This window comes from Sturnira hondurensis, unplaced genomic scaffold, assembly GCF_014824575.4.
Source record: "Sturnira hondurensis isolate 20B ecotype Veracruz unplaced genomic scaffold, ASM1482457v3 Scaffold0016365, whole genome shotgun sequence".
Classification (NCBI taxonomy): domain Eukaryota; kingdom Metazoa; phylum Chordata; class Mammalia; order Chiroptera; family Phyllostomidae; genus Sturnira; species Sturnira hondurensis.
Window position 1 is genome coordinate 67,212 of NW_028088996.1, and position 26,687 is coordinate 93,898.

General features: G+C 41.6%; 1 protein-coding gene across 2 annotated transcripts; it reads left to right on the forward strand.

Moving 5' to 3' along the window:
- Positions 1 to 1,103: 1,103 nt before the first annotated feature.
- On the forward strand, positions 1,104 to 26,458 carry LOC119000883 (serpin B6-like). 2 transcript variants are annotated; one of them, XM_037066027.1, is made up of 7 exons: positions 1,104 to 1,192; positions 10,116 to 10,290; positions 13,099 to 13,248; positions 23,239 to 23,356; positions 24,271 to 24,413; positions 25,524 to 25,679; positions 25,916 to 26,458. In XM_037066027.1, exons 2-7 carry the CDS (start codon positions 10,126 to 10,128, stop codon positions 26,318 to 26,320), a joined length of 1,137 nt encoding a protein of 378 aa, XP_036921922.1. In that variant the 5' UTR covers positions 1,104 to 1,192; positions 10,116 to 10,125; the 3' UTR covers positions 26,321 to 26,458. The 2 variants fall into 2 exon arrangements, with proteins under 2 accessions (XP_036921922.1, XP_036921921.1); XM_037066026.1 differs by lacking the exon at positions 1,104 to 1,192 and adding an exon at positions 1,403 to 1,520.
- The last annotated feature ends 229 nt before the right edge of the window (positions 26,459 to 26,687 follow it).

Below are 26,687 nucleotides of genomic sequence, written 5' to 3' on the forward strand. Positions count from 1 at the left end.
AGGAGAAAATGGGCAAATATTCAGCATGTTCTTGGATAGGACAACTAAATAAACATGCACGTGTGGATTCACCATGAAGTAAATGCAGTGTGATCTGAAGGGAAGCAGAGTCTGGCTCCCCAAATTGTGCCACTTTGGCACCAGGATTATTTTGTGCTAGAGGAAATAGAGACTCAGAAGGTTTGGGGAGAACTCTTCCTTCCCCCTTACCTGACTAGAAGAATTTAAATAGGGTGCCTGCCCCAAAAGAGAGCATTTACCAGAGGTACCATTTTCATTCAAAAGACTTACCAGCTCTGCAACAGAGCCAACATCTGATGATCAAATATCTGCTCTCCTCATCTCTGCTTTTGAATTGCCCTCCTCCCATTTGCAGGTCCAGGCCTCTATCCCATTCCTGAGCTCTGGATGGCAATAAGCCTCAATTGCCTGCCTGCTTTTGGTTGGATTGTTTGGCGGATATAGTAATGACATTGACATCTTAACTGGAGAAAATGAAATTTAATTTCAACCTATAGGAGCTCCAAAGATGTGAGCCTTAGGGCAAGTCAGGATTTCATAGTATTTGCATGATTGGTCAGTTCTGGAATCTAATTCACAGGGTCCAGAGGATTACTGGAGACTGGATACACAAGAGGATCGCGTAGCTTTTGCTGAATTGAAATTTGTCTTCTGCACTGTCAAAACTTAAATCAATGTACCAGGAACCAACAATTTCCTGTTTACTGAGGACACAATTTGCAGTTCCTACAAAAGCCAGCATAACACGCTGATGGGGCCGTGCAGTGTTGTGTCCTGATGAAAAACCTGCGGGGAGGCAGGCCTTTGATTAGACTCTCTTGTCAGTAGGGGAGGTGACTACAGCTATGTCCTGGAATTAGGCACGGTCCGTGTGGTAGCGGGAGCGTGCCTGTAGCCTGTGGATGTGCTCAGCTTCAGGGTTGTGAGCCGTAGAAGGGCACTTCGCACCCTCCAGGATCATTCTTGCACCTCCCTCCCACTCGGGGAGACCCAGGAGGGCGGTACTCGCCTTCTGCTTGGGTGGGGCTCTGACTCACTGTGAGGACTTCTCTGGCCTTCCCACAGCCACAGGTTATTAGAGGCCTGGAGCCTTTCCAGTTCCTCCAGCTGCTGCGTAGCTCACTGCCGCTGCTTTGCGGACATTCTGACATCTTTGCAGACACCTTTACAGGTCTGTTGTGAGACCCACTGGGAGACAAGCAAGCGCCGGAGTCAAGGAGGGGAGTCTGGGCCTCTCGGGGCGGTCCTTGGACCAAGGTTTGGAGCAGGGCGGGGGGGTGGGGGGGCGGCTTCCGGCTCGGGTTCCCCTTAGGAGCCCAGTGGCAGCAGCTTACTTACGGAGACGCCGCTCGGTGAGTTGTGTTTTCGGCTGCAGGCCCCTGGACTTAGAACTACGTACGGAACTTTATACTCAGCCTGGCACTCCTTGGGGAGGCGGCCAGGGGCATGGGGGCTGCGCCGAGTCTCCCTGGCTGCTGCGTGGGGCCCATGGACCACAGGTGACGCCTGCCCATCCCCGAGACACAATTTACCCTGCGTCACCTTCGACTACGGTCAACGCCCCCCCCCCCCCCCCCCCCCCCCCCCCCCCCGCCGCGGGGGCGCNCCTTGCCCCCCCCCCCGCGGCCGGAGGCCGGGGACGCGCGCATCACGAACCTGTCGTTGGACACCGGTGGGGATGGGGGCAAGATGAGGAGTGGGCGTGGCTGGGTGGGGGCAAGGAGTAGGGGAGGGTTCCAGTCCTAAAACGGGGGCCTCTCCGCTTCTGGCTGCTGGGCTTCTGGCTGCTAGGCCTGAGCTTGCGCACTGGGTGTGGCCTGTGCTCTGGAGGTTGGCCAATTCTGCACTGTTGAGGTCACTCAGGTCTGCCCAGGTAAAAATAAAGACCTTTCCAGATCATGTTACTTCTCTCCTTTTTATGAAACTTGCTGTAGGCAAAATATTACTTGATTTGGTGTCCGAAGGGCTAACAGGACCTGGGGAAACTTACAGTTATACTGGGGTTTGTGGTGCTAGAAGTAATTGGTGCCTGAGCCACTTTCTTTCCCCTCTTCCCTTTCCACCCCAAGCTCGGCTTTGGAAATGAGAGGTCTGACAAATTTAATTCAAATGTCGCCAGGAATACTCAGATGCTAAGGGTAAGCTGGGTCAGTCCTGGGACTTCCTGGGCCCAGTTGTAACCCATGACAGGGATATGATTCAGGCCTGCTTGCTTCCTCCTCTGTCTGGCTTAGAACTGATAGGGGGAAATGTCAGAACTGACAGAGGATGTCAAAGGTAATCTGTGGATTCAAGTACTGCAGTGTTGTTGTACTGCTGGGGCTAAGTAATGTGCACAGTGATCACATTAATGAATAAGTGCTGTTATTGCTAATATGGGGCGTGTTTCAGTGTTTCATGACAAGGGAGTAATTACATCTTTCATTTTATGCCAACACAGATAGAAAGGGTACAACTTTTGTTGTACTCAGGGTCAGTAGACAAAGTGTTTAAAGTTATATGAGGCCAATTCCAATCCAAGTAATTTGATTACAATTTAGTACATTAGAGTTAACTACAGCCAGTAACAGTAGAGTGCAATTAGAATGAATGGAATCACTGGGCTTGTCCACTTATACCAGTGATTTTCAATGGAGTGTGCAGCAAGAATTTTTAAAACATGCAATATCCGACTATCAGGGGAATCCCTCAAAACCGGAATTATCTTTTGAAGAACAGGCCCCTTTAGTCCAGGCTTCCCCGACTAGGTGAGTGTTCTAGGAACCCATTTTCATTGGTGTACCAGCAGGCATTGCTGTGAGAGGCTGCATTTGCCTTCAGTTAATTTTTTTGAAGACTCAGTGATAATTTATGAAGGTACCTACCCATGCCATGCGATGCCCTTTGAGAGACTGGGAGAGGGTGAGAGACTGGGAGAGGAGATGGGGGCTACTACACTATTCCTTGTATCTGAGCACGTGAAGGAATTACCAAAAAGACTTGACTGATACGTACAACATTTGGGAAAAAGATGCCCTACATACACGGAAAACTGGAGAAATGGAGTGGGGAGAGGCAATATTAACATAGTGATTAAGAGAGTGAACTCCAGAGTCTCACACACCTGGTTTCCAACCCTTTCTCTGCGACTTGTAGCCCTGTGACTTCAGGGATAAGACACTTACAGAACGAAGACTTGATTTCTTTGCTTGTCCAATGATGATATTCTCAGTGGGCCTCACAGGCTTGTAAGGATCTTTTAGGAAAAGTGCTAACATAAGACCTAGTGCATAATATGTACTCCAAAAAGTATATTTCTCTGAAGTTAAAACTGTTAAATATAATGATTAGCTATTGTTTTCTTTTTGTTATTTAAAAATATTTATTTTTAGAGAGGGGAAGAGAAGAACACAGAGAGAGAGAAACATTGATGTGAGAGAGAAACATCAATCAGCTGCTTCTTGCACAAGCCCTGATTGGGGACCAAACCTGCAACCCAGGCATGTGCCCTAATGGGGAGTTGAACTGGTGACCCTTTGCTTTGTAGGACCACGCCGAACCAACTGAGGCATAGTGGTCAGGGCTGTTTTTCTTAAATTTTTTCCCATTATTTATTTATTTATTTGGTGAATATTTTGCAAATATCCTTGGTACCTATCTCTACGGCAGTCTTTTTTAGTTGGTTTTCTTAATAAACTTTTTGAAGCCCATTTTGCTTCATTCTCTTATCAAATTTAAGAGTATTCCATGCTCTGGCTGGTGTGGCTCTGTGGACTGAGCTTCTACCTAAGAACCAAAAGGTCTCTGATTTGACTCCCAATCAGGGCAAACGTGTGGGTCGCAGGCCACACCCCAAGTTGGGGGCGTGAAAAAGACAACCTGTCCGTGTTACTTTCCCTCTCTGCCTCCTTCCCCTCTCTCTCTAAATAATGAGTAGATAAAATCTTTAAAAAAGAAATAAAAAGTATTTCATCGGTTTTAGCTGCCTTTCAAATAGGCCATTACATAGTTTGCTAATTATGCTCATTGTGTTTTATTGCTGAGATATTTCCTTCTAATTATGTTTCATGAGTTCTTTTTGTCTTGGCCAGAACTGTTAGAACAAAGTTACTCAAGTATCAGATAACAGATGTCTGTATCATGTATCTGTTTGGGAAACAGGAGAACCACCCCTAATATTTTATCAGTGATGTTGGTGGCTGCTGAAGGAGGTATCTTTCATGAGGTGGTAATCTTTGGTTTTCATGTTAAGGAAGTACAGGAAGTACTTTCTGTTTAAGGACGATGATCATAAGAGGAATATCCATTTTTTATGATGAACATATTTTCTGCTAAACAATTGTCCTGCATATCCTGGGTAAACCTCCAGGGCATCGTTGATTTATTGTTTCTTATTTATTTAGTAATTTGTATAGGACACAAATATAATTTTACCTTTAAAGGGTATCAACAGTCATCTTCAACTGAGATATGTGTGGGAGCTAAAGAATGTAATGCTTCCCACCTTCTAATTTCTTCTAGCTGGGCTAATACTTAAATTAACAAAGTAACAGAAGAAAATCAAAGTTTTAATACATGTGCATGGGGAACTCACATAGGTGTGAAAATCCCAAAGATCGGGAGGCAACCTTGGGTATGTAAGGTACTTTTGGACAAAAGAGAAAATGGGGGCTTCTCAGATATGAGAAGCGAGGAGGGGTGCATTGCGGGTAGATGAGGAAGAGTGGAACACACACGACAGGAGAATTTTGCCAGGCAAATCAGAGACAGTGGGGCGAGGCGGGTATTTAGCTATCTGCCCCTGCCTGAAGCCTTCCTGTTTACCATACTTAGTACAAATCAGGCTCAGTTGACATCCTCAGATCTCCTTCCAGAAGCCAGTTTCTCTGTCTGAATCTCTTGGGCAGGAAAGGAGAGAGGGTCAAAAGTTATTCCCGAGTTTTCTTTTTTAACAGGTTAAAATCAATAGCCCTGAAAGGCATCTTAAGTGCAGCAAAACTTTGATTCCCTTCAAATGTAATGCTGTTCCGGACTTTTATGAGCTGTGGAGATTGAGCTGTTTTTGCTCCTCTTCTGCATTAGTGTTAATAACTGTTGGATATTAAAGACAGAAGGGGAAACCGATAATCTGGAATACCCCCTTTCTCATACAGGGAACAGGAGTCAAGCACTTCATTCAGGCAGGGTTCCAGAGCTGGGAATGTACACCCTGCCTCCTTCCTGACTCCTCCCTTTTCCTCTGAATGGCCTTGTTTTTCTTTCAGTTTAGTATTTTTCAGGAGACTGAACCTGCTTTATGTTGAGGAACTATTGATCTTTTAGTTTCAAATTTCCATGACACAAAGAAACAAAAATGCACTGATTTCCCCTCAGCAGCAGTAGAGCGCTGAGGGCTGGTCAGGCCAGTGCCTCCCCTGGAGGAGAGGGAAGGCAGGTTGTACTTTCTTGATATCAGTGACAGAAAGGTCAGAGTCTAACACAGAATTGTTAGGGACATTACCAGAGACATGGTGCTTTATTAATGGTCTTTCTTAGGTTGGCATTTGCATTTGAATTACTATTCCTTCAACATTTAAGGGGAGAATGGGTATGGATGGTAACAGTCTTGTGTGGGGTAATGAGGAAGATCTTTCCTTGACCAGCTGAACTTGGAAAAAACCTACTATGTCCAAGGTCCTAAAACTCTGTGCTTTCTTGGTTCACCTGAAGAGGCTGAGTGACTAGGGGCCACATGACCCAGCAACCTCTGTATTTTAGGGCCAAAGCCAGAGGTGTCCCTGTCCCAGGCAAGAGATGACTAGTGTGGTGGAATGGGTCCACAGACACTTCTCTGAGTCTTGACATTTGATTGTATTAGGAATGCTCAAGATTGTGTGTCTTGCTTTGGGATATCTCCTTCTTTTCTAATTACTATTTCACAAGTGTCCCTATTTTGTTATTGGTGGAAAATAAGTTTTTGCAGTGCCTGGGGGAAAAGAATTTCCTGAAACCTGCATGGGAGGGTGGGGCTTCATGGTGAGCTCTACTGATGATGTAAAAGTAAGGGGGTTCCCTTCCTGACTTCCCAATGTCCCCATCTCCATCTGTCTTGCTGTGGAAAAGGTCCAATCTTGTCTTCAGTAGGGCTAGGACGAAGGTCACTGTGCAGAGTTTTTGGACTCCATATTAAAGTCCACTCCAGTCCAGCATCTGGCCAGTTTAGCGCGGGTTCCCAGCTGTAGTCCATTGCTGTGCTGCAGTAGTTAGGCTCCTTCTGGGAGCCTGCATTGGAGTCCCAATGCCATGGGCCATGTGGCTGTTAAGGCCAGGTGGTTATGGAGAGAGCAGGCTAGTGCAAGTGCATTACCTGGTTGGGGACTGGGGGACAGAGATTGATTTTTGTTCCCTTGGGATTCTATTAGCTTGTGTTTGGGATGGACCAGGTATCCTTACAAAATGACTAATCAAGTTCCTAAGTTTTCTTGGGGTTTGGATGGCTTTACACCGCCTAGTTAGATGGCTTTACACCACCTAGTTCGACTGGCAGGCCTCTGTTACCCAGCACTTTCTCCTGCATTCCCCAGCAATCCCATAGCAGAGGCAGAAGGGAAGGGTGTTAATCCCCTTGGAGGAGCAGTTCTGTAGTTCCCTGGAGTGGGAAAAGCTGTAGCTTCCTGCTGAGGCAGACAGGCTCATGCTCCCTATTTTATTGAGCTCGATGTCTAAGTCCCGTCGCTCCCCCTTTCTAACTAAGTACTGATGGTGACACCTTTACCAGCTGTTTTTCTGAAAATTGATATACAGGCAGCTTTTTCTGATATTAAACCCAGATAAACAAAAATAGATGTAATTCTGCATCAGTTTTGTATAATGCCTACTTTTATTTATATCGCTTTTTTCAAGGGCTCCACAAAATCTTCAAGTTATTTCTGTATCACCATAGCATCAGCTCTATGCAGAAGCATTTTAATAATGAACACTATCCATTGTATTGTTATGAAAAGTTACCTGTATTTTGTTGTGTGTAATGAGCAGATTTTTTGCCCAAATTTTTGTATTTTTAATTTTTAAAGATGCTATTTACTTATTTTTAGAGAGAGGGGATGCAGGGAGAAAGGTAGAGAAACATCAGTGTGTGATGTTTCTCTCACACACCCTCTGCCTGGACGCCCAGCAACCCAGGCATGTGCTCTGACTGGGGATCAAACCAGTGACCCTTTGATTGGCAGGCCTGCTCTCAATCCACTGAGCCATACCAGCTAGTGCTTTTGCCTACATTTTTGAGGGAAAAATAAAGATGTGCATTTTGCATGAGTAATAATAATTCTGTTTTAAATTCTTTTATTTATGCTTATGCGTTAAAAGTATAACTCTAGAAAGTAATAACAATCTATGCATCCAAAATAATACCCTAGAATACGATCATCGGTATGTTTCTAAATATAAATAAAGAATTAACTAAAAAAATTAAAACGAAGGATTTTTTTCCTGAAAGTTTGGGCAAAAAATGTGAGTGCGCATTGTACATGGGAGCCCCTCCTACACGGCAAAATAGCATAGTGATCTAAGATATGTGTGAAAGTCTCAGCAAACCAGTTATAATCGGTTCCCCAATGTTCTGTATAATGAATAAAGAAGAGTTTGAAAACACAATGTTTAAACAAGGACAGTAAACAAATGTATCAGTTATATTCACTATATAGTGTCCAGTGGCTCCTGTGAGAAATTTCCACAAACTCAATTTGCTTCTTCTCTCCTAGTGCTGAAGACCAGAGAAGTTTGGAACAGGTTTCACTGAGTGGAATTGAGGTGTTGGCACGCAGGGCCGAGCTCCCTCTAGAGGCTGAAGAGGAGAATTTATCTCCTTGAATTTACAGCTTGCAGAGCTGCGTTCCTTGCACTTGTTGGTTCTCTCCCCTCCTTCGAGTTTCCCAGTCAGTGGGGTGGCATCTTGCTTCAGTCCTCCCAGTGCTTTGTTCTTCAGTGAAATTTCCCTCTGCCTCCCTCTTGCGAGGATTCATGTGGTGACATTTCTGGGCCACTTGAATGATCTTCTATATTTGAGAGATAATCTCACCTCAAAGTCCTTAATTTGATCACATCTGAATTCTCTTTTGCTATACAAATGAAGAATTACAGGTTCTAGGGATATTAATGGGGACACCATATTCAGCTATGAGGGGTGAAAAAATAATACTTTTTATTACACCTTCTAAGTTCTTCTAGCTGGTAATAATAATAATAATTATTATTATTACCAGCTAATAATCCAATGAACAGAGACAGATTAACAGGAGAAAATCAAATTTTAATACAAGCACATGGGGAATTCAGAGGATGAAAATTCCAAAGACAATGAGGCAAAATTTGGTATATATTTTCATTCTGGACAAAGGAGAAGGGGTAGGGGAATGGGTTCTTAGATTTCAGCAGTGGGAATGGGCCACTTACAGGTCATTGAGCAGCAGCCAAACACACATGGCAGGCAGATTTTTGCCTCAAGGGGAAATGGGATGACCTGGCTACCAGGCCCCTGTTTGGTGCCTTCCTGATATGTCGTTCTTAATTCAAGTTAGGCTGAAGTGAACCTCCTTGGTTTCCTTCCTGAAGATGCAGTTTCCCTCTGCATCTCTTAGGTAGAAAAGGGGGAAGGTCAAAGGTTCTTTTCGAGTCTTGTTTCTTAATAATCACCTTAAAGTTAATACCCCAAAAGGCAGCTAGCTTCCTTTCCAGGTGGCAAAACCTTGGTCCTCTTCATAGTTTGGGGGCCATTATGTTAATCGGTGGTGATGGCAGTTACAAATGAAAGGCCTGCTGGGGAAGAATGGGTTAGCTCTGCAGTCTTCACAGGTCTTTCAGTTAGATACCTCCCTTCATGCCCCCAAACTGCTGCTCCTGCTTTCCCCTTTTCTTGTTCTGTATATTTCCACTCACTGCTCAGATGAGTCATTTCCCCACTGGGAAATACTAGTTTGATAAATGTTTTGAGAGATGCTGTTCCCTCAGAGACCCCTCCTCCAGGGCCTGCTCTGCTGTATCTGCAACTCCTGAGTGGCAGGCCCTTCCCTGCCTTTGTCCTCTCTACTGGTTCTTCCTAGACACACTCTCCAGGCTCTCTCTTGAGTGATGACTTTCAGGGTAGCAGTCCAGACATGGGGCATTGGCCCTAAGTACAGCCTGTCTCCCTCCTTAGCTTGTGACAAGAGAAATTTTTAGATGGTCTAAATTAAAATGACAGTAGCCATTGGGTGAGGGAGACAGAACACTTAGCCTGTTAATAGCTGTGGACCAGCTCTGACAAAAGGCTGCTCATTCTGCTGTGTATCCTGTGTTGGGATTTAGGATTGATTTCTGAGTGGCTATTTCCAAAACTATCCAAAAAAGATAATAGGCAGAAGCCATCAAATCCCAGGAGCCTCTGCTATCTGGACCTCAGGAGCCTTGACTTGCTCTTTACACATGAACTTGCAAGTCCACAGCTAATCTACAGGTGCAGACACTTCCTTGCTGACTCTGTGCCTACCCCAGTGCTGGCCATGCTTTAGCTTCTCCCACCCCCTTAATCTGTAGCTACTGTCATTTCTTTTACAGTGGCTTGCATCTCTTTTATCTTAAGACTTCAGGGTACCCTAAAATGGAGTCTTTTCTTCTGCATTATAAAAATATTCAATCATCTTTTCTTATGTTACTTTGTGATTGGATTCATCTTAGGAATGATTTTTAAATTATAAAGTAATGCTTATAAGCCCGTACAACACACCAAACAATACAGAAACGGAACGAAAAGTCCATAACTCCTTTACTGATCTCTCCCCCGGGAAGCTGACTAGGGTAAGTGGCTTAGTGTGTGTCTTTCTCCATTTTCTCTGGGCTCACAGACAAGTGTGCAGGTACAAGTCGTCCACCTTCCTCCCGCAAACCAGGATCATATTATAAACTGAAGTTTCCTTTTCTGTTAACCTAATACTAGAAACACCCAAAATAATTTTGAGGTTTGCCCCCCCAAAATAGAGTTTTGGATCTGCACGTATTTGCTGATAGACCCAACGTGTCAGTGGTAACTATGAACAGAGTGAGTTGCAGTCAATGTGTAAACCTATGGTTATGCAATACTGATTTTAAGTCCATTGTTTCAGACTTATCATCATGGACGCTGTGTCGGAAGCAAACGGTACTTTTGCCGTAAGCCTGTTGAGAAAGCTGGGCGAAGACAACTCAAAAAATGTGTTTTTCTCTCCCATGAGCATCTCCTCTGCCCTGGCCATGGTCCTCCTGGGGGCAAAGGGAAACACCGCTGCCCAGATGGTCCAGGTACGTGTCAGACGCCATTTCTGACAACAGTAAACACTATTAGTTTGTCAGTTAACTGTTCTTCCACCTTTCAAATCCCAAAAGACTTACTCTCTGGTAGTGTTTCGAGGCTGTGGGTAAAATGTTGCCAGGGAGGGGCATGTTAGCCCTGTGCAAGTGCCCTGGGGTGAGCACCCCTGATCTCTTAGGGATGGAGTGGAACCCTCTAGTCTGGGGAACGAGTGGTTTTACCACCCCCTGGTAATGGTTTGTCTAGGAGTTTGTGAGTAAGTACAAAGTCACAAGGTCCAGGGTGAGTCCTCTGGTAGCCTTTGGGTATTGGCAAATGCTTTTCAATTGTTAAAAATTTATTTTAATTTTCTTATTTAAGTGTAAAACCTTTCCGTGGTGTTTCATTTATTTGTTGTTGAGTAACTACCACCCCAAAACTTAGCACTTAACATGAAGATTTACTCTGGAAGACTGGGTGGTGCTTCGGTTCTGCTTGGCTCTGCTCAGTCACTGGAGTGGGGCCTCGGGCCTCTTCCATCCAGGTGGCCTTCTCTGTGGGCTGTCTCAGTCCCTAGGTCTCCCACACATGGTGTCTCTTTGGTAGGGTACTTGGGCTTCTTCATAGGACAGTGTCTAGCGTGAAAGCTTGAAATTGGAGAAGGTTACATGTGTAAGTACTTATCAAGCCTGTGTTCTGTCACATGTTCTCATGCCCTGCTCACTGAAGCCAGTCACAGGGACAGAGTCGGCCATGAACTCAGAGGACAGAGCTCACTGGGGCCCCTCCCTGAAAGCCATGGTCTGCCTTCTGTCTCCTAATGGTTCACAGCCCTTGCATAGGTAAGATACACTTAACCCTCCCAAGACCACAGAGTCTAATATCATCATGGGGCCATACTCAGGTTTGAAATTTAGGAGGAAGAGGACTATTGGGCTACTCAGTGTGGTTGCTGGGTGCAGAGCTTTGTGAACTACAGAAAAATTATTGCCCCTTCACCTCCCAATATGCAGTGGTGACAATATGCAGTGAACATGCCCTTCACATGTTGTAAAGGGAGGTGTCTCTAGACTGCTAGAGCTGCTATAACAAAGTACCACACACTAAGTGGTCTAAACAAGAGAAATGTGTCCTGGCTGCTGTTGCTCAGTGGATTGAACACCACCAGCCTGCTAACCAACAGATTGCAGATTCAATTCCCAGTCAGGGCACATGCTGGGTTTTGGAGCCAGGTTCCCAGTAGGGGATGCACAAGACGCAACCCACTACATATTGATGTTTCTCTCCCTCTCGTTTCCCTCTCTTCCTCTAAAAATATATAAATAAATAAAATCTTTGAAAAATACATTGAAAAAGCCCCAGTATTTATTTTCTCCCAGTTCTGGAGGTTGGAAGTGTAATAAAAGGTGTTAGCAGGTATTCTAAACAGTTGTGGTATTTCCGTATAACTTAAATCTGCTTCATCAGACAAAAGCACATGTCTAATATCTGTTTGAGGCAGGACTCTGTGCTGAGGGACAATATCCTTAAGATGCTCAGAAGGCCTGTTTGCCTAGGCAGAGGGTCTGTGAGGCATTTCTTTAATTTTTCTAAGGTTTTCACAGAGTGGATGTTTATCTTGCCCTTCGGGTCTGTGCCTTGGATTTGACTATTGCCCTGTGATCACTTCTCATTTTTAGAATCATTTGCCTGCTCTAGACACTTGGAATAAGAAACATTTGAAACATTTTTATTTTCTACCCAGCAAGTCCTACATTGGAAATATTTCTTTTAAATCTGCTTGAAAATGAAACATTTTTTCTTTAGCTCATGCTTACATTCCCATACTTTAACCCAAGAAGCTAAAAAACCCCACGTTTTGTGAACATCTCCTTAACCAGATTCATTGGCAAAATGTCCAACCTCTGCCTTCATTGCAGGTGACAGTCTGTCCTGTTCTTCTGCCGGTACATGCATGATCTTTTCTCCAGCCTTTGGTAGGAATGTCTGCACTGCCCTCCTAACCTCTACTCACCGTCTCCTGACCCCTTTCATTCAGCCTCTGTCAGCTGCCCAGGTTGCAAGCAAGGGCCAGACTCACTTTAGGTTTCTGTTATGGCACAACTCCATGTCTAGATTGCTGCATGGACCTTCTGTGGCTGAGAAACTAAATGACAATGGTTGATTGCTTTTCAGATTTTGTGGCCTGACCCCAGGGTGCCAGCTGGGATCACTCATGGAACAAGAAAGGCCTCTGTCACGTGTCTGGGGCCTCGGGCTGGCTGTTGGCTGAGGTCGCCATTCTACAAGTAGCTCTCCCCCTGAGGTGCTGCTCTCCAGGGCTTTCTACCCGACTTCCACGGGACAGCTCGAACTTCCTTACAGTGTGGTGGCTGGGGTGCAGGAGAAGGACTGTGAAGCTGCCAGGCCTTTCCAGGCCCAGTGTCACTTCTCTTGCATTCTGTGGTTAGAGCCATCACAGGACCAGTCTGCACCCAGGACGAGGGGAGAGGCTGCACCTTCTTTGTCAGGGTGGCCTGTCTTTACTAGAATGAAAAGCCTTATTTTTAGACAGACTACAGGTATTGAGCACCCAGAAGCTGGGTTTGCGAGGGGCCTTTTCTTCTCCTGCCAGTGCAGACAGGGCTCTTACTCCGTGCAGGAAGTATTTATAGGGATCGAGTGGCTTTCAGGTTACTTTCTGTCTTTAATGGAATGAATCTTCTTTAAAGCGGTAGTGAGGATCTGAACAATTCTTAGACAGAGTTTAGTGTTGTATCCAGTTTCCTGAAGTCCAAGCATGCTGAAGTTGAACATTTTTATTCTGTTTTTTATTTTAGGCACTTTCCTTAAGTAAAAGCGGAGGTGCAGGTGAAGATGTCCACCAGGGTTTCCAGTCACTTCTCACCGAAGTTAACAGGACGGGCACACAGTACTTGCTTAGAACTGCCAACAGGCTCTTTGGAGAAAAGTCTTATGCTTTCAACTCAGTGAGTTATCCTTGCCATTTTTCACCAAGAAATGAAAGATCACAATGTGGCGGGGAGAGGGGTCATGTGGTACAGCAGAAACCTGGTGGGCTACAGATTTCCCCAGATGTACATGAGCTCAGGACTCACACACTTCCTTCAACTCTCAGTTTTACCCTCTGTAAAATGTTCCTTATCACAAATACTGTCTAAATACTAATGCAGCTTAAGTGAATTATTATTTTTCAAAAAGTAACATACAGTACAGTACAATTCAAGATGACTTAGACAAAACAAACAAAAGATCAAAATGGTATTTGCAATTATTATTTTTTACTTATTGGTAATTTTGGTGCAGTGTGAGATTTTAAACTTTTTGCACATGAAATTATTTATTCCAACTCAGAATTTTTTAAGTCCTTATTTGTGTAAGTATATTGTCTTTTGTCATAATTCTTTCCATTTTTCAAAAAACACTCATGTGATACATGAATATAGACTTCTTATTTAAAAACACAAAAAAGCAGACAAAGCAAGAGCACTCAAATCTTTTCCATACCCTATTGCTCCCGTCCTTCATATAAGAGCTTTTATAGATTTGAAGTGTATATCCTCCATAAAGAAAGTGTTTTGTGGGGGTTTTAGCTATATAATCCCATTATACCATACATATTCTTTTGTAATTTATTGCTTTCCAACTAACAGTATGACTTAAATTATCTGCATCTTAGTATCTGTGGATTTACATTACACTTTAACTATTATGTGGTATTTTTTTTCGTTATTTTTTCTTAGCTTTGTTCTTCTCATAGGAAGATACTTTCATTGTTCTTAGAGAAGAGGGGAGGAGAGAGAGAGAGCGAGACAGAGTGAGAAGGGAAGAGAAAGAGAAACATCAGTGTGAGAAAGAATTATCCAACGGATGATTTTTGGGCTTCCTGTTCTGTTCCATTGATCTATAGTCCTGTTCTTATGCCAGTGCCAGGCTGTTTTGACTACCATGGCCTTGTATAGTTTCATATCAGGTATTGTGTTACCTCCAAGTTTGTTCTTTTTTCTCATGGTTGCTGAGGCACTTTGGGGTGTTTTTTGGTTCCAAATACATTTTTGGATTTTTTTCTAGATGTATGAAATATGCTATTGATATTTTAATAGGAGTTGTGTTGATTCTATAGCTGGTATGGAATCTTTAGATAGTATGGATATTTTAATGATGTTAATTCTTCTAATCCACAAACATAGTATATGCTTCTACTTATATGTACCTTCCTCAGTGTCTTTATTCAATGTCCTATAGTTTTCCAAATACAGGCCTTTTACCTCCTTGGTTAAATTTATTCCTAGGTTTCGTATTTTTGTTGTTGTAATAATATATTTAATTATTTTCTTAGTTTCTTTTACTTATAGTTTCTCAATGGTATATAGAAATGCCACCAATTTCTAAATAATTTTGTATCTTTGCCAAATTTGTTTATTAGATATAGTAGCTTTTTGGGCGAATTTTTAGGGTTTTCTATATAGAGTATCATGTCATCTGTGAATAATGACAGTTGTACTTTCTCCTTTCCAATTTGGATGCCATTTATTTTTGTTCTTCCTGTCTGATTGCTGTGGCTAAGACTTCTAGTGTTACGAACAATAATATTGTTGAGAGGGACTTCCACCAAGATGGAGACGTAGGTGGAAACACTGTGCCTCCTCTCACAACCAAGTTTAAAGTCAACAAAGTTTTAGTAACAAAAACAGAGGAAAACACAGAAAATTGAACTATACGGATGTCCCACACCTACGAACTGTTCAACCTGACCGGTAAGAGGGGCGGAGCCAACAGCAGAGCAGGTCCAGCAGGAAAGATCTCCCAACTCAGGCGGGTAGGCAGCTGTGGGCAGATCCCAGGTGTGGGGTAGCAACAGGCAGACCAGTGAAGGCACAAGGCTGCAGGCTGACCACGGTCACACATTCGTACACAGATAAACTGGAGAAGGAGCAAGCAGTGAGACACACTGCACAGACCCCAGCGGTAAGAAGCAGCAGAGGGGACTGCCATTGCCCCTCTCTGACCCCGCCCCCACATACAGCTTCACAACTCAGCGACTGAGTTGCCCTGCCCTGGTGAACACCTAGGGCTTCACTCCTCATATGTAACAGGTGTGAACAGACCAAAATATGGCTCAAGAAGAACTCAAAGCCACGAAGCCAATAACTCTAAGCGACCAAGAAATAGCCAACCTACAAATGCACAGTTCAAAACACTGGTCATCAGGATGCTCACAGAACTGGTTGATTATAGTCACATATTAGAGGAACAAACGAAGGCTAAATTAATTAAAATGAAGGGAAATGCACAGGAAACCAATAGTGATGGAAAGGAAACTGGGACTCAAATCAAGGGAGTGGACTAGAAGGAAGAAAAAATGACCAAACAGAAAGTATGAAGAAACAAGAATTCAAAAAAATGAGAAGAGGCTTAGGAACCTCCGGGACATCTTTAAATGCTCCAACATCCGAATTATAGGGGTACCAGAAGGGGAAGAGGAATAGCCACGAGTGCAAAACTTATTTGAACAAATAATAAAGGAGAACTTCCCCAGTCTGGCAAAGGAAATGACTTCCAGGAAGTCCAGGAAGGTCAGAGAGTCCCAAAGAAGTTGGACCCAAGAAGGAACACACCAAGGCACATCATAATTACATTAGCTGAGATTAAAATGAAGGAGAGAATCCTAGAAGCAGCAAGAGATAAGGAGACAGTCACCTACAAAGGCGTTCCCATCAGACTGTCAGCGGATTTCTCAAAAGAGACCTTCCAGGCAAGAAGGGGCTGGAAAGAAGTATTCCAAGTCATGAAATCCAAAGACCTACAGCCAAGATTACTCTATCCAGCAAAGCTTTCATTTAGAATGGAAAGGCAGATAAAGTGCTTCTCAGATAAGGTCAAATTTAAGGAGTTCATCATCACCAAACCCTTATTATATGAAATGTTAAAGGGACTTATTTAAGAAAAAGAAGATACAAAATAGAAAAAGTGAAAGGACAGCAAACTCACAGTTATTAACAACTACAGCTAAAACCAAAGCAAACCAAGAGGACAGCTAGACCAGGAGCAGAACCATAGAAATGAAGATCGCATGGAGGGTTAGCAACATGGAAGGGAGTGGGAGGAGGAGAAGGGGGGAGAAGGTACAGAAAATAAGTAGCATAGATGGTAGGTAGAAAATAGACAGGGGAAAGGGCAAGAACAGTAGGGGAAATATAGAATATAAAGAACTTGAGACATGTGGACATAAAATAAAGAGGGGGGAGTTGTGGGGGAGGGGGTGTGCAGGGTGGAGGGGAATGAAGGAGGGAATTAGAAGAACTGTAATGGCATAATCAATAAAATATATTTTTTTAAAAAGAATAAGATTGTTGAGAGCAGACATCTCTGTCTTGTTCTTGGTTTTAACGGAAATACTTTTATATTTTACTCACTGAGTATGATTTTGGCTGTGGGTTTGTCATATATTTCCTTCATTTTGTTGAGGTATGTTATCTGGTCTTTTTAAGTATGCATGTACTATAATCATTCCTCCATTGGTGGGCATTTAGTTTGTACCCAACCTGAGCCATATGTGTGGTATTTCAACATAGACTTGTAAGAGAAAGTAAAGGAGTGAAGGTTTTAAGTGAATATTAGAGAATATTGTGAAATTGCTGTCCAAAATGCTCTAGCCACACCACAGTGTTATACTTTATTTTTACAACTCACTTTACTTCTTTTTATCAGTCTTAGAGATTTTCTAGTTGATTGTCATCTTTTAATAAACTTTATTTATAAAGAAAAGCAGAACTTTCAACAATCACAAAAAAAAGTTCCCAGGATCACCAGTGATTATAGCAACAAATTAAGGAATGCAGACAAACACACAAGCAAAGAAGTAAAGATAATGACAAAAACATAAATATAGAGGGCTTGAATAAAAAAATGTAGTGATTTTACAATGTATGAGAATATAAGCAACTATCAACTTAAAATAGAAAGCTATCAATATAGTGTGGTATGTACGAAGAACATGATAACCACAAACCAAATCTCTACAAGAAATATACAACAAATACAGAGAAAGGAATGCAAACACACTGTAGAAAGTCATCAGTGTTGAAGAGAAGAGATCAAGACAAAAGAAAAGAACAGAGAACTATAAAAACAACAGAAAACAATAAAATGGCAATATCTACATACCTATGAATAGTTACTTCAAATGTAAATGGACTAAACACACCAATTAAGAGATATAGGGTGGCTTAATGGCTAAAAAGAAAAACATCTGTACATAGGTTGCCTATAAGAGATCTGGCTCAGATTGAAAGATACATATAGACTGAAAGTAAATGGATTGGAAAAACATTGAAAAATGATAATATATAACATGAAAGTTAAAGATAGGGCATCAATTCTTATATCAGACAAAATAGACTTTGAAACAAAGTTGGTAAAAAGAAACAAAGATGGGCATTTCATAGTGATAAAGGGATCAATCCAACAACAGGTTATCACTGTTTTACACATTTGTGCACCCATAAAAAGAGCACCTAAATATGTAAGCCAAATATTGACAGACATTAAGGGAGAGATAGATAGTAATACAGTCACAGTAGGGGACTCTAACACCTCATTGACATCAAGGGATAGTTCAGCCACACAGAAAATCAATAAGGAAACAGGACCCATAAATGACACAGGTAAACTTAATAGATATCTTTAGAACATTCTGGCTGAAAGAAAAAAGACATTCTTATCAAGTGCTCATAGAACATTTTTTAGGATAGAATATATGTTATACACAAAAAATTCTCATTAAATTAAGAAAATTGAAATCATGTCAAACATCTTCTCTGATCAGAATGGTATGAAATCAGAAATCAAATATAAAAATTAAACTGTAAAACACAACAACAGGTGGAGGACAAATAACATGTTACTAAACAAGTGGTTAATCACAATATCAAGGAAGGCATCAAAATGTGTATATCTTGAGATAATGAACATGAAAAAACAATGACCTAAAGCCCTAGTCAGAGCAGTTCGGCAAGAAAAAGAAGAGACATCCAAACAGGAAAGGAAGAAGTAAAACTGTCACTATTTGCAGGTAATATGATACTATATGTAGACAACCCAAGATGCCACCAAAATACAGTTAGAACCAAGGAAGAATTCAATAAAGTTGCAAGACATACAATTAATATACAAACAACAATTGTATCTCCATACACTAATAACGACTGGAGAGAGAAACTAGGAAACAATTGTTTTGTAATGTACAAAAGCATCAAAATCAACAAATTACCTAGGAATAACTATAACCAAGAAGGTGAAAGACTTCTGATAACTATAAAACATTGAGAAAAGAAATTGAAAAAGGCACAATTAAATCTAAAGATATAGTATGCTCATGGATAAGAAGAAATTAATATTGTGAAGATGTCCACAATACCCAAAGCAATGTATAGATTCAATGCAATCCTGATGAAAATACCAGGGACATTTTTTGTAGAACTAGATCAAACAATCCTAAAATTTTTTAAAGCATTTTAAAAATTTGCCTGGCTGGTGTAGCTCAGTGGATTGAGCACGGGCCTACAAACCACACGATTGAGGTTCGATTCCCACTCAGGGCACATGCCTGGTTGCAGGCCAGTTCCCAGCAGGGGACTCATGGGAGGCAACCATACATTGATGTTTCTCTCCTTCTCTCCTTCCCTTCCCCTCTAAAGATAAATAAATAAATAAAATTGAAAAAAAAAAACATTTTTTAAATTGTTGTTCAGGTATAGTTTTCCGCCTTTCTCCACCACCCCTCTCCACCACCCCAGCCCTCCCCACCTTCCTTTCCTATTTCCACAACCCTGCTCCTTGTTACTGTCCATGTGTCTTTTATAATTATTCCTGTAAACCCTTCACCCTTTTCCCCTATAATCCCTGCGTCTCTCCCCTCTGGTCACTGTCAGCATGTTCTCAATTTCAGTCTTTGGATCTATTTTGTTTGCTTTTTCATTTTGTTGATTAGGTTCCTGTTAAAGGTGAGGTCATATGCTATTTGTCTTTCACCGCCTGGCTTATTTCACTTAGCATAATGCTCTCCAGGTCCATTCATGCTGTTGCAAAGGGAAAAAGCTCCTTTCTTTCTGCTGCATAGAATTCCATTGTGTAAGTGTACCATAATTTTTGGATCCATTCATTTACCGATGGGCACTTAGGTTGCTTGTAGAAGTTGCCTATTGTAAATTGTGTTGCTATGAACATTGAGGTACATAGGTTCTTTTGTATTGGTATTTCAGGGTTCTTAGGATAAAATCATAGCAGTGGAATTGCCGGGTCAAAAGGCAGTTCCATTTTCAGTTTTCTGAGGAAACTCCACACTGCTTTCCCTAGTGGTTGTACCAGTCTGCAATCCCACCAACAGTGCACTAGGGTTCCCTTTTCTCCACAACCGCTTCAACACTTGTTGTTTCTTGCTTTGTTTATCATGGCCATTCTCAATGGTGTGAGGTGGCATCTCATTGTGGTTTTAACAATCCTAAAATTTTTATGAGTCCATAATAAATCTGAATAGGCAAAGCTGTCTTGAAGAACAAAGTTGGGGAGTCACGCTCCCTACCTGATATCAGACCATGCTACAAGGCTATAGTTATAAAACAACATGATACTGGTATAAAAGCAAACATATAGCTCAAAGGAACACAATAGCTCAGAAATAAACTCACCAATATGGCCAATTGATTTGTGACAAAGGAGAAAAGAATATTCAATGGTGTAAAGACAGCCTCTTCAATAAATGATGTTGGGATACATGCAAAAAGTGAAACTAGATCACTTTCTAAGACATGTAAGAAAAAACTCAAAATTGGTTAATGACTTATATGTAAGATCTGAAGCTCAAACAACCCTAGAAGAAAACACAGGCAATGAACTTTTTGAAATCACTTTTAACAATATTTTTTTGACATGGCTTCTACAGCAGGGGAAGCAAAAGAAAAAGTAAACAAATGGGACTACATCAAAGTAAAAAGCTTCTGCACAGTGCAGGAAACAGTTAACAAAATGAAAAGACAACATGCTGAATGGGAAAAGATATTTTCCACTGATACATCTGGTTAGGGGTTAATAACCATCATATATAAGGACCAAATACAACTTTACACCAAAAATAAGGAAACCCAAAACAAAACCAAAAAGAATCTAGTTAAAATGGGCAGAGGGCCTGAACAGACATATCTTCAAAGAGGACATACAAATGGCCAATAGACATATGAAAAGGTGTCAACATCACTACCCATCAGCCAAATGCAAATTAACACCACTGTGAGATATTACTTCACACTTGTCAGAATGGCTATCATCAATAAATCTACAAACAACCAGTGTCAGTGAGGATGTGGAAAAAAGGGATCCTTTGTGCACTGTTGGTGGGATTGTAAATTGGTGCAGCCACTATGGAAAAGAGTATGGAGGTTACTCAAAAAATTAAAAATAGAACTGCCATTGATGCAGAAATTTTACTTCTATGTATTTATCTGAGGAAATTTAGAACTTTAATTTGAAAGGATACATGCACCCTTATGTTCATTGCAGCATTATTTACAATAGGCAAGAAAGGGAAGCAACCTAAGTGTCTATCAATAGATGAATGGGTAAAGAAGAAACAATACATATATACTATAGACACTACTCAGCCATCAAAAGTCAAACCTTGCCATTTGTGACAATGTGAATGGACCTTAAAGGGTATAACACTGAGTGAAATAAGTCAGAGTAAGACAAATACTGTATTTGCCATGTATAATGCACACCCACATTTTTGGCCCAAAGTTTAAGGGAAAAAAACGTTTTGTTTTAATTTTATAATGAAATTTTTAATTTATTTGTATTTAGATCCCTGTTTTTTGTATTCTAAAGTAATTTTATAATTCTTTTATTTTCAAACATACTATGGTAAGAGAAATTTTATGTAAGAAGGAGTTACACAACTAGAGTTATACTTTTAAGGCATAAGCATAAATAAAAGAATTAAAAACATTTATCTCATAATGGAATTAGTATTACCCATGTATAAGGCTCATTCTTATTTTTCCCTCAAAGATTTGGGCAAAAACATATATAGTATATGTAGCAAAACATGGTACTATGATTTCACTTATATGCAGAATAAAAAGAAAAAATAAATGAACAAATGAAACAAAAAAACCCCATACTGATACAGAGAACAAAGTGATGATCAACGGATGGGTTAAGGTTGGAGGAATAGGTGAAACAGTTGAAGAGATTAAAAAATACAGATTAGAATTTTCAAAATAATCATGAGGATTAAAGGTACAGCGTAGGGAATGTAGTCACTTATATTGTATAACTATGTATGGTGTCAAATAGGTTGTAGACTTATGGGGGCAATTAATTTGTAAGTTGTATAAATGTCTAAACACTATGTTGGATACCTGAAACTAATGTAATAGTGAATGTCAACTATAATTGAAAAGTGGAAAATAACAAGAAAACAGCAGAAGAATTGGCAAAGCATGAATTATGTGAACATTTAATAAAGGATGTAACTAGATTATTTAGTACAGTGGGTCCCACATGCTGAGGATTCAGATGTTAGGTAAAACAGTACTAATGATAACTCACCTGGTCCTCAACACAACCCTCTGAGATGCAGGTACTGCTGTGTCATCATTGACTGATAGGGGAGGAACAGGGAAACTTGAGAATCGAAGCATCCTTTTTAAGGCCACACAGCTATGGAGTCACAGGACTTGTGTTCATAGCTATTGTGCTATGTTGCTTTTCTTCTACACTGAAAGAGAAATGTGAAATTCTGTAATATAAAAGCAATCCTGAAAAGTGGAATTAAGTACTTAGCTGCAAACTGTTCAAAAGGAAGATGAGAAAACCATTCCACATTGCCCTGTCATCAAATTCGTGGTTTCATTCCATTTGTTTTCCATCAGATTGTCTGCTTTTACGTGGCATAATGTAGGTGTTCATTAATATTGTCATTTCACAGGTTATATTAACAAAATACAGTTTAAGCTTTTGGGGGGAGTTTCTCACACTATCTAGAATGATCTATGCAAAATGGTAGCCACTGGACACATGTGGCTATTTAAATTTCAGTATACTTCATTAAAATAAAACAAAGTCAGATGTTCAGCTACTTAGCAGGAGTAGCCACATTTCAAGTGCCAGTCGTCTCATGTGGCTTAGATTTAGAACACTTCTGTCCTCACAGAACGTTGTGGTGGAAGTGGTGGTGAAGAATTACACATTTCCTCTATGTTATGTGAACCAGGAGAGGGAAAAAAAAACCGAAGACTATAGGCTCTGGTTTTGAAATGTAGAGGGATCTGTGGCTCTTGCTGTGGGCAGGATGTCACTTCCCAAATGCAGTGGCTTGTTGGGAGTGACAATCTGTAGTTGCTCCTTGTAGTGTCTTTGTGTTTACCTCATTGATACACAGCTACTCCCTTAAGGATCTAGCACTTTTTGATGTGTATTTGACATTCAGATCACTATTGTACTTAGTTTATAAACAAAGATCAGATGCAGCTGAAAACTGATAAAAACTGGATTTCAGGTTAATTCCTTATTTATTTATCTTTCAACTTATTTATTTATTCCCCAATATTTGTATTCTTCATATTTATTTGTTCCTCATATTACATGTAAATCATAAAATTATCTATGTTCTATTTGTCACAGTGAGGACTTAATCTCTGGCTGGTGTGACTCGGTGGATTGAGTGCCATATGCAAACCAAAATGTCACTGGTTAGATTCCCAGTCAGGGCACATGCATGAGTTTTGAGCAAGGTCCCCAGTAGGGGGCATGCAAGAGGCAACCACACACTGGTGTTTTTCTCCCTCTCTTTCTCCCTCCCTTCTCCTCACTAAAACTAAATAAAATCTTTTTAAAAAAGGCTTAAGCAGGTGCTGTTGCTTGTTTTTCTGAGTGTGCAATTGTGTTGCTGTCTCTCCCAGTCTTTCAAAGACTCCTGCCACAAATTCTACCAAGCAGAGATGGAAGAGCTCGACTTCTTCAAAGCTGCAGAGGAGGCCAGGACACACATAAACTCCTGGGTAGCAAAGAAGACAGAAGGTGAAAATATATTGTTATTCTAGTTTAATAGTATTTTAATCAATTTTACTGTCAGTTTCTGCATAAGAACATCAAGTGTACATGAATAATTTTTCCAAAAATAACTGTAAACTGCCCTGCCCGAGGACATGAGTTGATGAGTATCATCCTGAGATGCCAGCATTTTGGGTTTGATCCCTATCAGGGCATATACAAGAATCAACCAATGAATGTGTCAGTAAAAGAACAAATCAGTGTCTGTTTGTCTATCTCCCAGATAAAAGGTCTCTCTTCTCCTCTCCCTTCTCCTTCCCCCTCCCATTCTTCTCTCTATGATCCATAAATTTAAAAAATTATAAAAACTGTAAACCTTTAAACTTCACTGACAATACATGATTATTTTCTCTAGCATTTTCCTGCTCTTATCAAAATACATGTCATGTCTCTAAACATCCAGTATACCACTTCCAGAACAATCCAAACTTTGAATTTTGTTGTTGCTCATGTTAATCTAGTTCTTCTTTTCACAAATAGTACACAGAAGCACTTGGACACAGGTCTCAGGCTGTCTTCCTGTGCAGCATGGCTCATGCCTGCAGAGTCCTATGCAGAATGCTCAGGGCACCCCCCCCTCATGATGATTCTTCCTCTGAACTGTTCTTTACATTTGCTACAAACTTGGACCTTTCTTTAGGCACTTGGCATTCCTATCTCACTTGTGATGAATTCATCCTGCTTGTATTACTTTGTTTTTTTTCCATGTTTTATTCATGTGATGGTATTTTTAAAGTACTCCTTTACATGGTGATATGTGGGGAACCATGAACTCCTTTATCTGAGTACTTGTTTGCGCAAGGAGATGGTTCAATCTCAATATTATTCCTGAAGCGTACTTCAGAACACACTTAGCTAACTGGTTCTGTAATTCTTTTCAGGTAAAATTACAGAGTTGCTGTCTCCAAATTCAGTTAATCCAGATACTCGTCTGGTTCTGGTGAATGCCATCTACTTCAAAGGAAACTGGGATGCTCAGTTTAACAAAGAACACACCAAGGAAAAATCATTTAAAATCAGCAAGGTGATTCCCAGTCAGGGCACATGCCTGGGTTGCAGGCCAGTTCCCAGCACGGGACGCATGAGAGGCAACCATACATTGATATTTCTTTCTTTCTCTCCTTCCGTTCCTCTCTAAAGATAAATAAATAAAATCTTTTAAAAAAATCAACAAGGTGAAAATTTTGCAATAACAATGGAGATTCTTAGAAAGTCCCTGTGTTCAAGGGCGTGTGCTCTCAGTCTTGGGGACAAGCTTGGGGGCCTGGTTTGCCTGCAGCACCATCGGAGGGCTCCTGTAGCTCTAGCAGATGAAGAGAGGTGGGAACAGAGGGCGGAGGGGTCCGAGCTCTTGTCACAATTATGAGTTGCTCTTAGGACTTGAGTTTTCACTCCTTTGGAGTGGAGGGGAGCCATAGAAATGTGTGTAGTCAAAGAGTGATGTGGTCTGATTTAATATGGGATTTATCCGATCCCTCTGGCCACTGGGTGAACAAATCAGAAGGAGGCAGGATACTATGGTGTCTTTTAGGAGGTCATCCCAGTGACCAGGCCTAGGCTGATAGCAGTGGAGGTAGAAAGAGCAAGTCAGATTGTTGTTATATTTTAAATGAGAGCCGGAATGATGTGCGAATGATTCCGATGTGGGTTGTGAATGACAGGAGTCAGAAATATGCCAGGGATTTTGACAACAGGACAAGTGGCAAAGGCATCAACTGAGATGGGAAAGTGTAGATGGAGCAGACTTGGAAGGGAGTATGAGGAGCCCAGTGTGACATGTGGCAGTGCAGTTTTCTTTTATGTCCAATCGCAGGTGTCAAGTAGGCAGTATAATATGTGAATATTGAGTACAGGGGACAGGTCCCAGCTAGAATCATAAATTTGGGAATGCTACTTAAAGTCACAAGACCAAATGATGGCACCAAGGGAGAAGCAGTGTAAGGAGTGAGCCCTGGTTACCTGAGTGACCAGAGGTTGAGGGAATGAATTCACACCAGCAAAAGAGGGGCCTGATGGGTTGTGGAAGCCAAGAAAGTATTTCTAGGGGCCTAGAGTAGCCAGCTTGGCTGGTTCGTTCAATTCGTAAACTGGGGGTTGTTTCAACTTACTGTTTATCCTTTTTATTTTTTAATAGAATGAGAACAAGCCTGTGCAAATGATGTTTAAGAGCTCTACCTTTAAAATGACTTACATAGGAGAAATATTCACCAAAATTCTGGTGCTGCCTTATGTTGGCAAAGAGCTGAATATGATCATCATGCTTCCTGACGAAAACGTCGATCTGGAAACGGTAATGAGAATGAGTGCTAAGGACCAATGGTGCTGTCATGGCGAGGAGATTACACTTGCATTTCTGCTTAGCAGTTTCCCACTTTTCCCAGTGATATTTCTGAAATAGAAACCACCAGTAGTAACTTCCCATTACTGACCTCTGGTACCGCACAGCATACAGCACTCACTTCATAGCATAGGTTCTCTTGGGCAGCACTGTTGTAGATCATAAAATCTTCAACCCTCCCCTTCTAGGTGGAAAAAAACCTTACTTATGAGAAATTCATTGAATGGACCAGGCCAGATATGATGGATGAAGAAGAGGTGGATGTGTTCCTGCCTAGATTTAAACTGGAGGAGAATTACGACATGGAGCAGGTACTTCGCTCTCTGGGCATGACTGATGCCTTTGAGCAAGGCACAGCAGACTTTTCTGGAATGTCACCTGCCAGAGACCTGTTTCTGTCCAAGGTCGTGCACAAGTCCTTTGTGGAGGTCAATGAGGAAGGCACAGAGGCTGCAGCTGCCACTGCCGCAATCATGATGTTGCGATGTGCAAGAATCACCCCCAGGTTCTGTGCTGACCACCCCTTCCTTTTCTTTATTCAGCACAGCAAAACCAACAGTATTCTGTTCTGTGGCCGATTCTCCTCCCCATAAGGAAATGGTCAGCTCTGCCTGTAGCCCTACTTCTGTCTCCTACTGACCCACTTTTCCTCTGATACTTTACAATGTGCCTGAACCCAAAGTGACCTTTGATAACAATCCAAAAATAAAGGGCCTGATTTTGAAGTTGCATGTTTAGAACTCTGTGTATTCATGTGTTCACGTGTCAATGCTTTCCAGGGTCTGCAATGACCACTCAGGAGGGTCTGTGGTCACACTGGCAGAGCAGCACTGGCTGCTTAGCAGGTTCTCTCCCCTGTGTGAGAGGGGTCCCCCCTATCCTCACACCTGTGCAAGGCCTCAGGGGTTCACTTGGGGGCAGAGTGCTGGGCTCACAGGGCTGTGCAGCTTTTCTCCACGC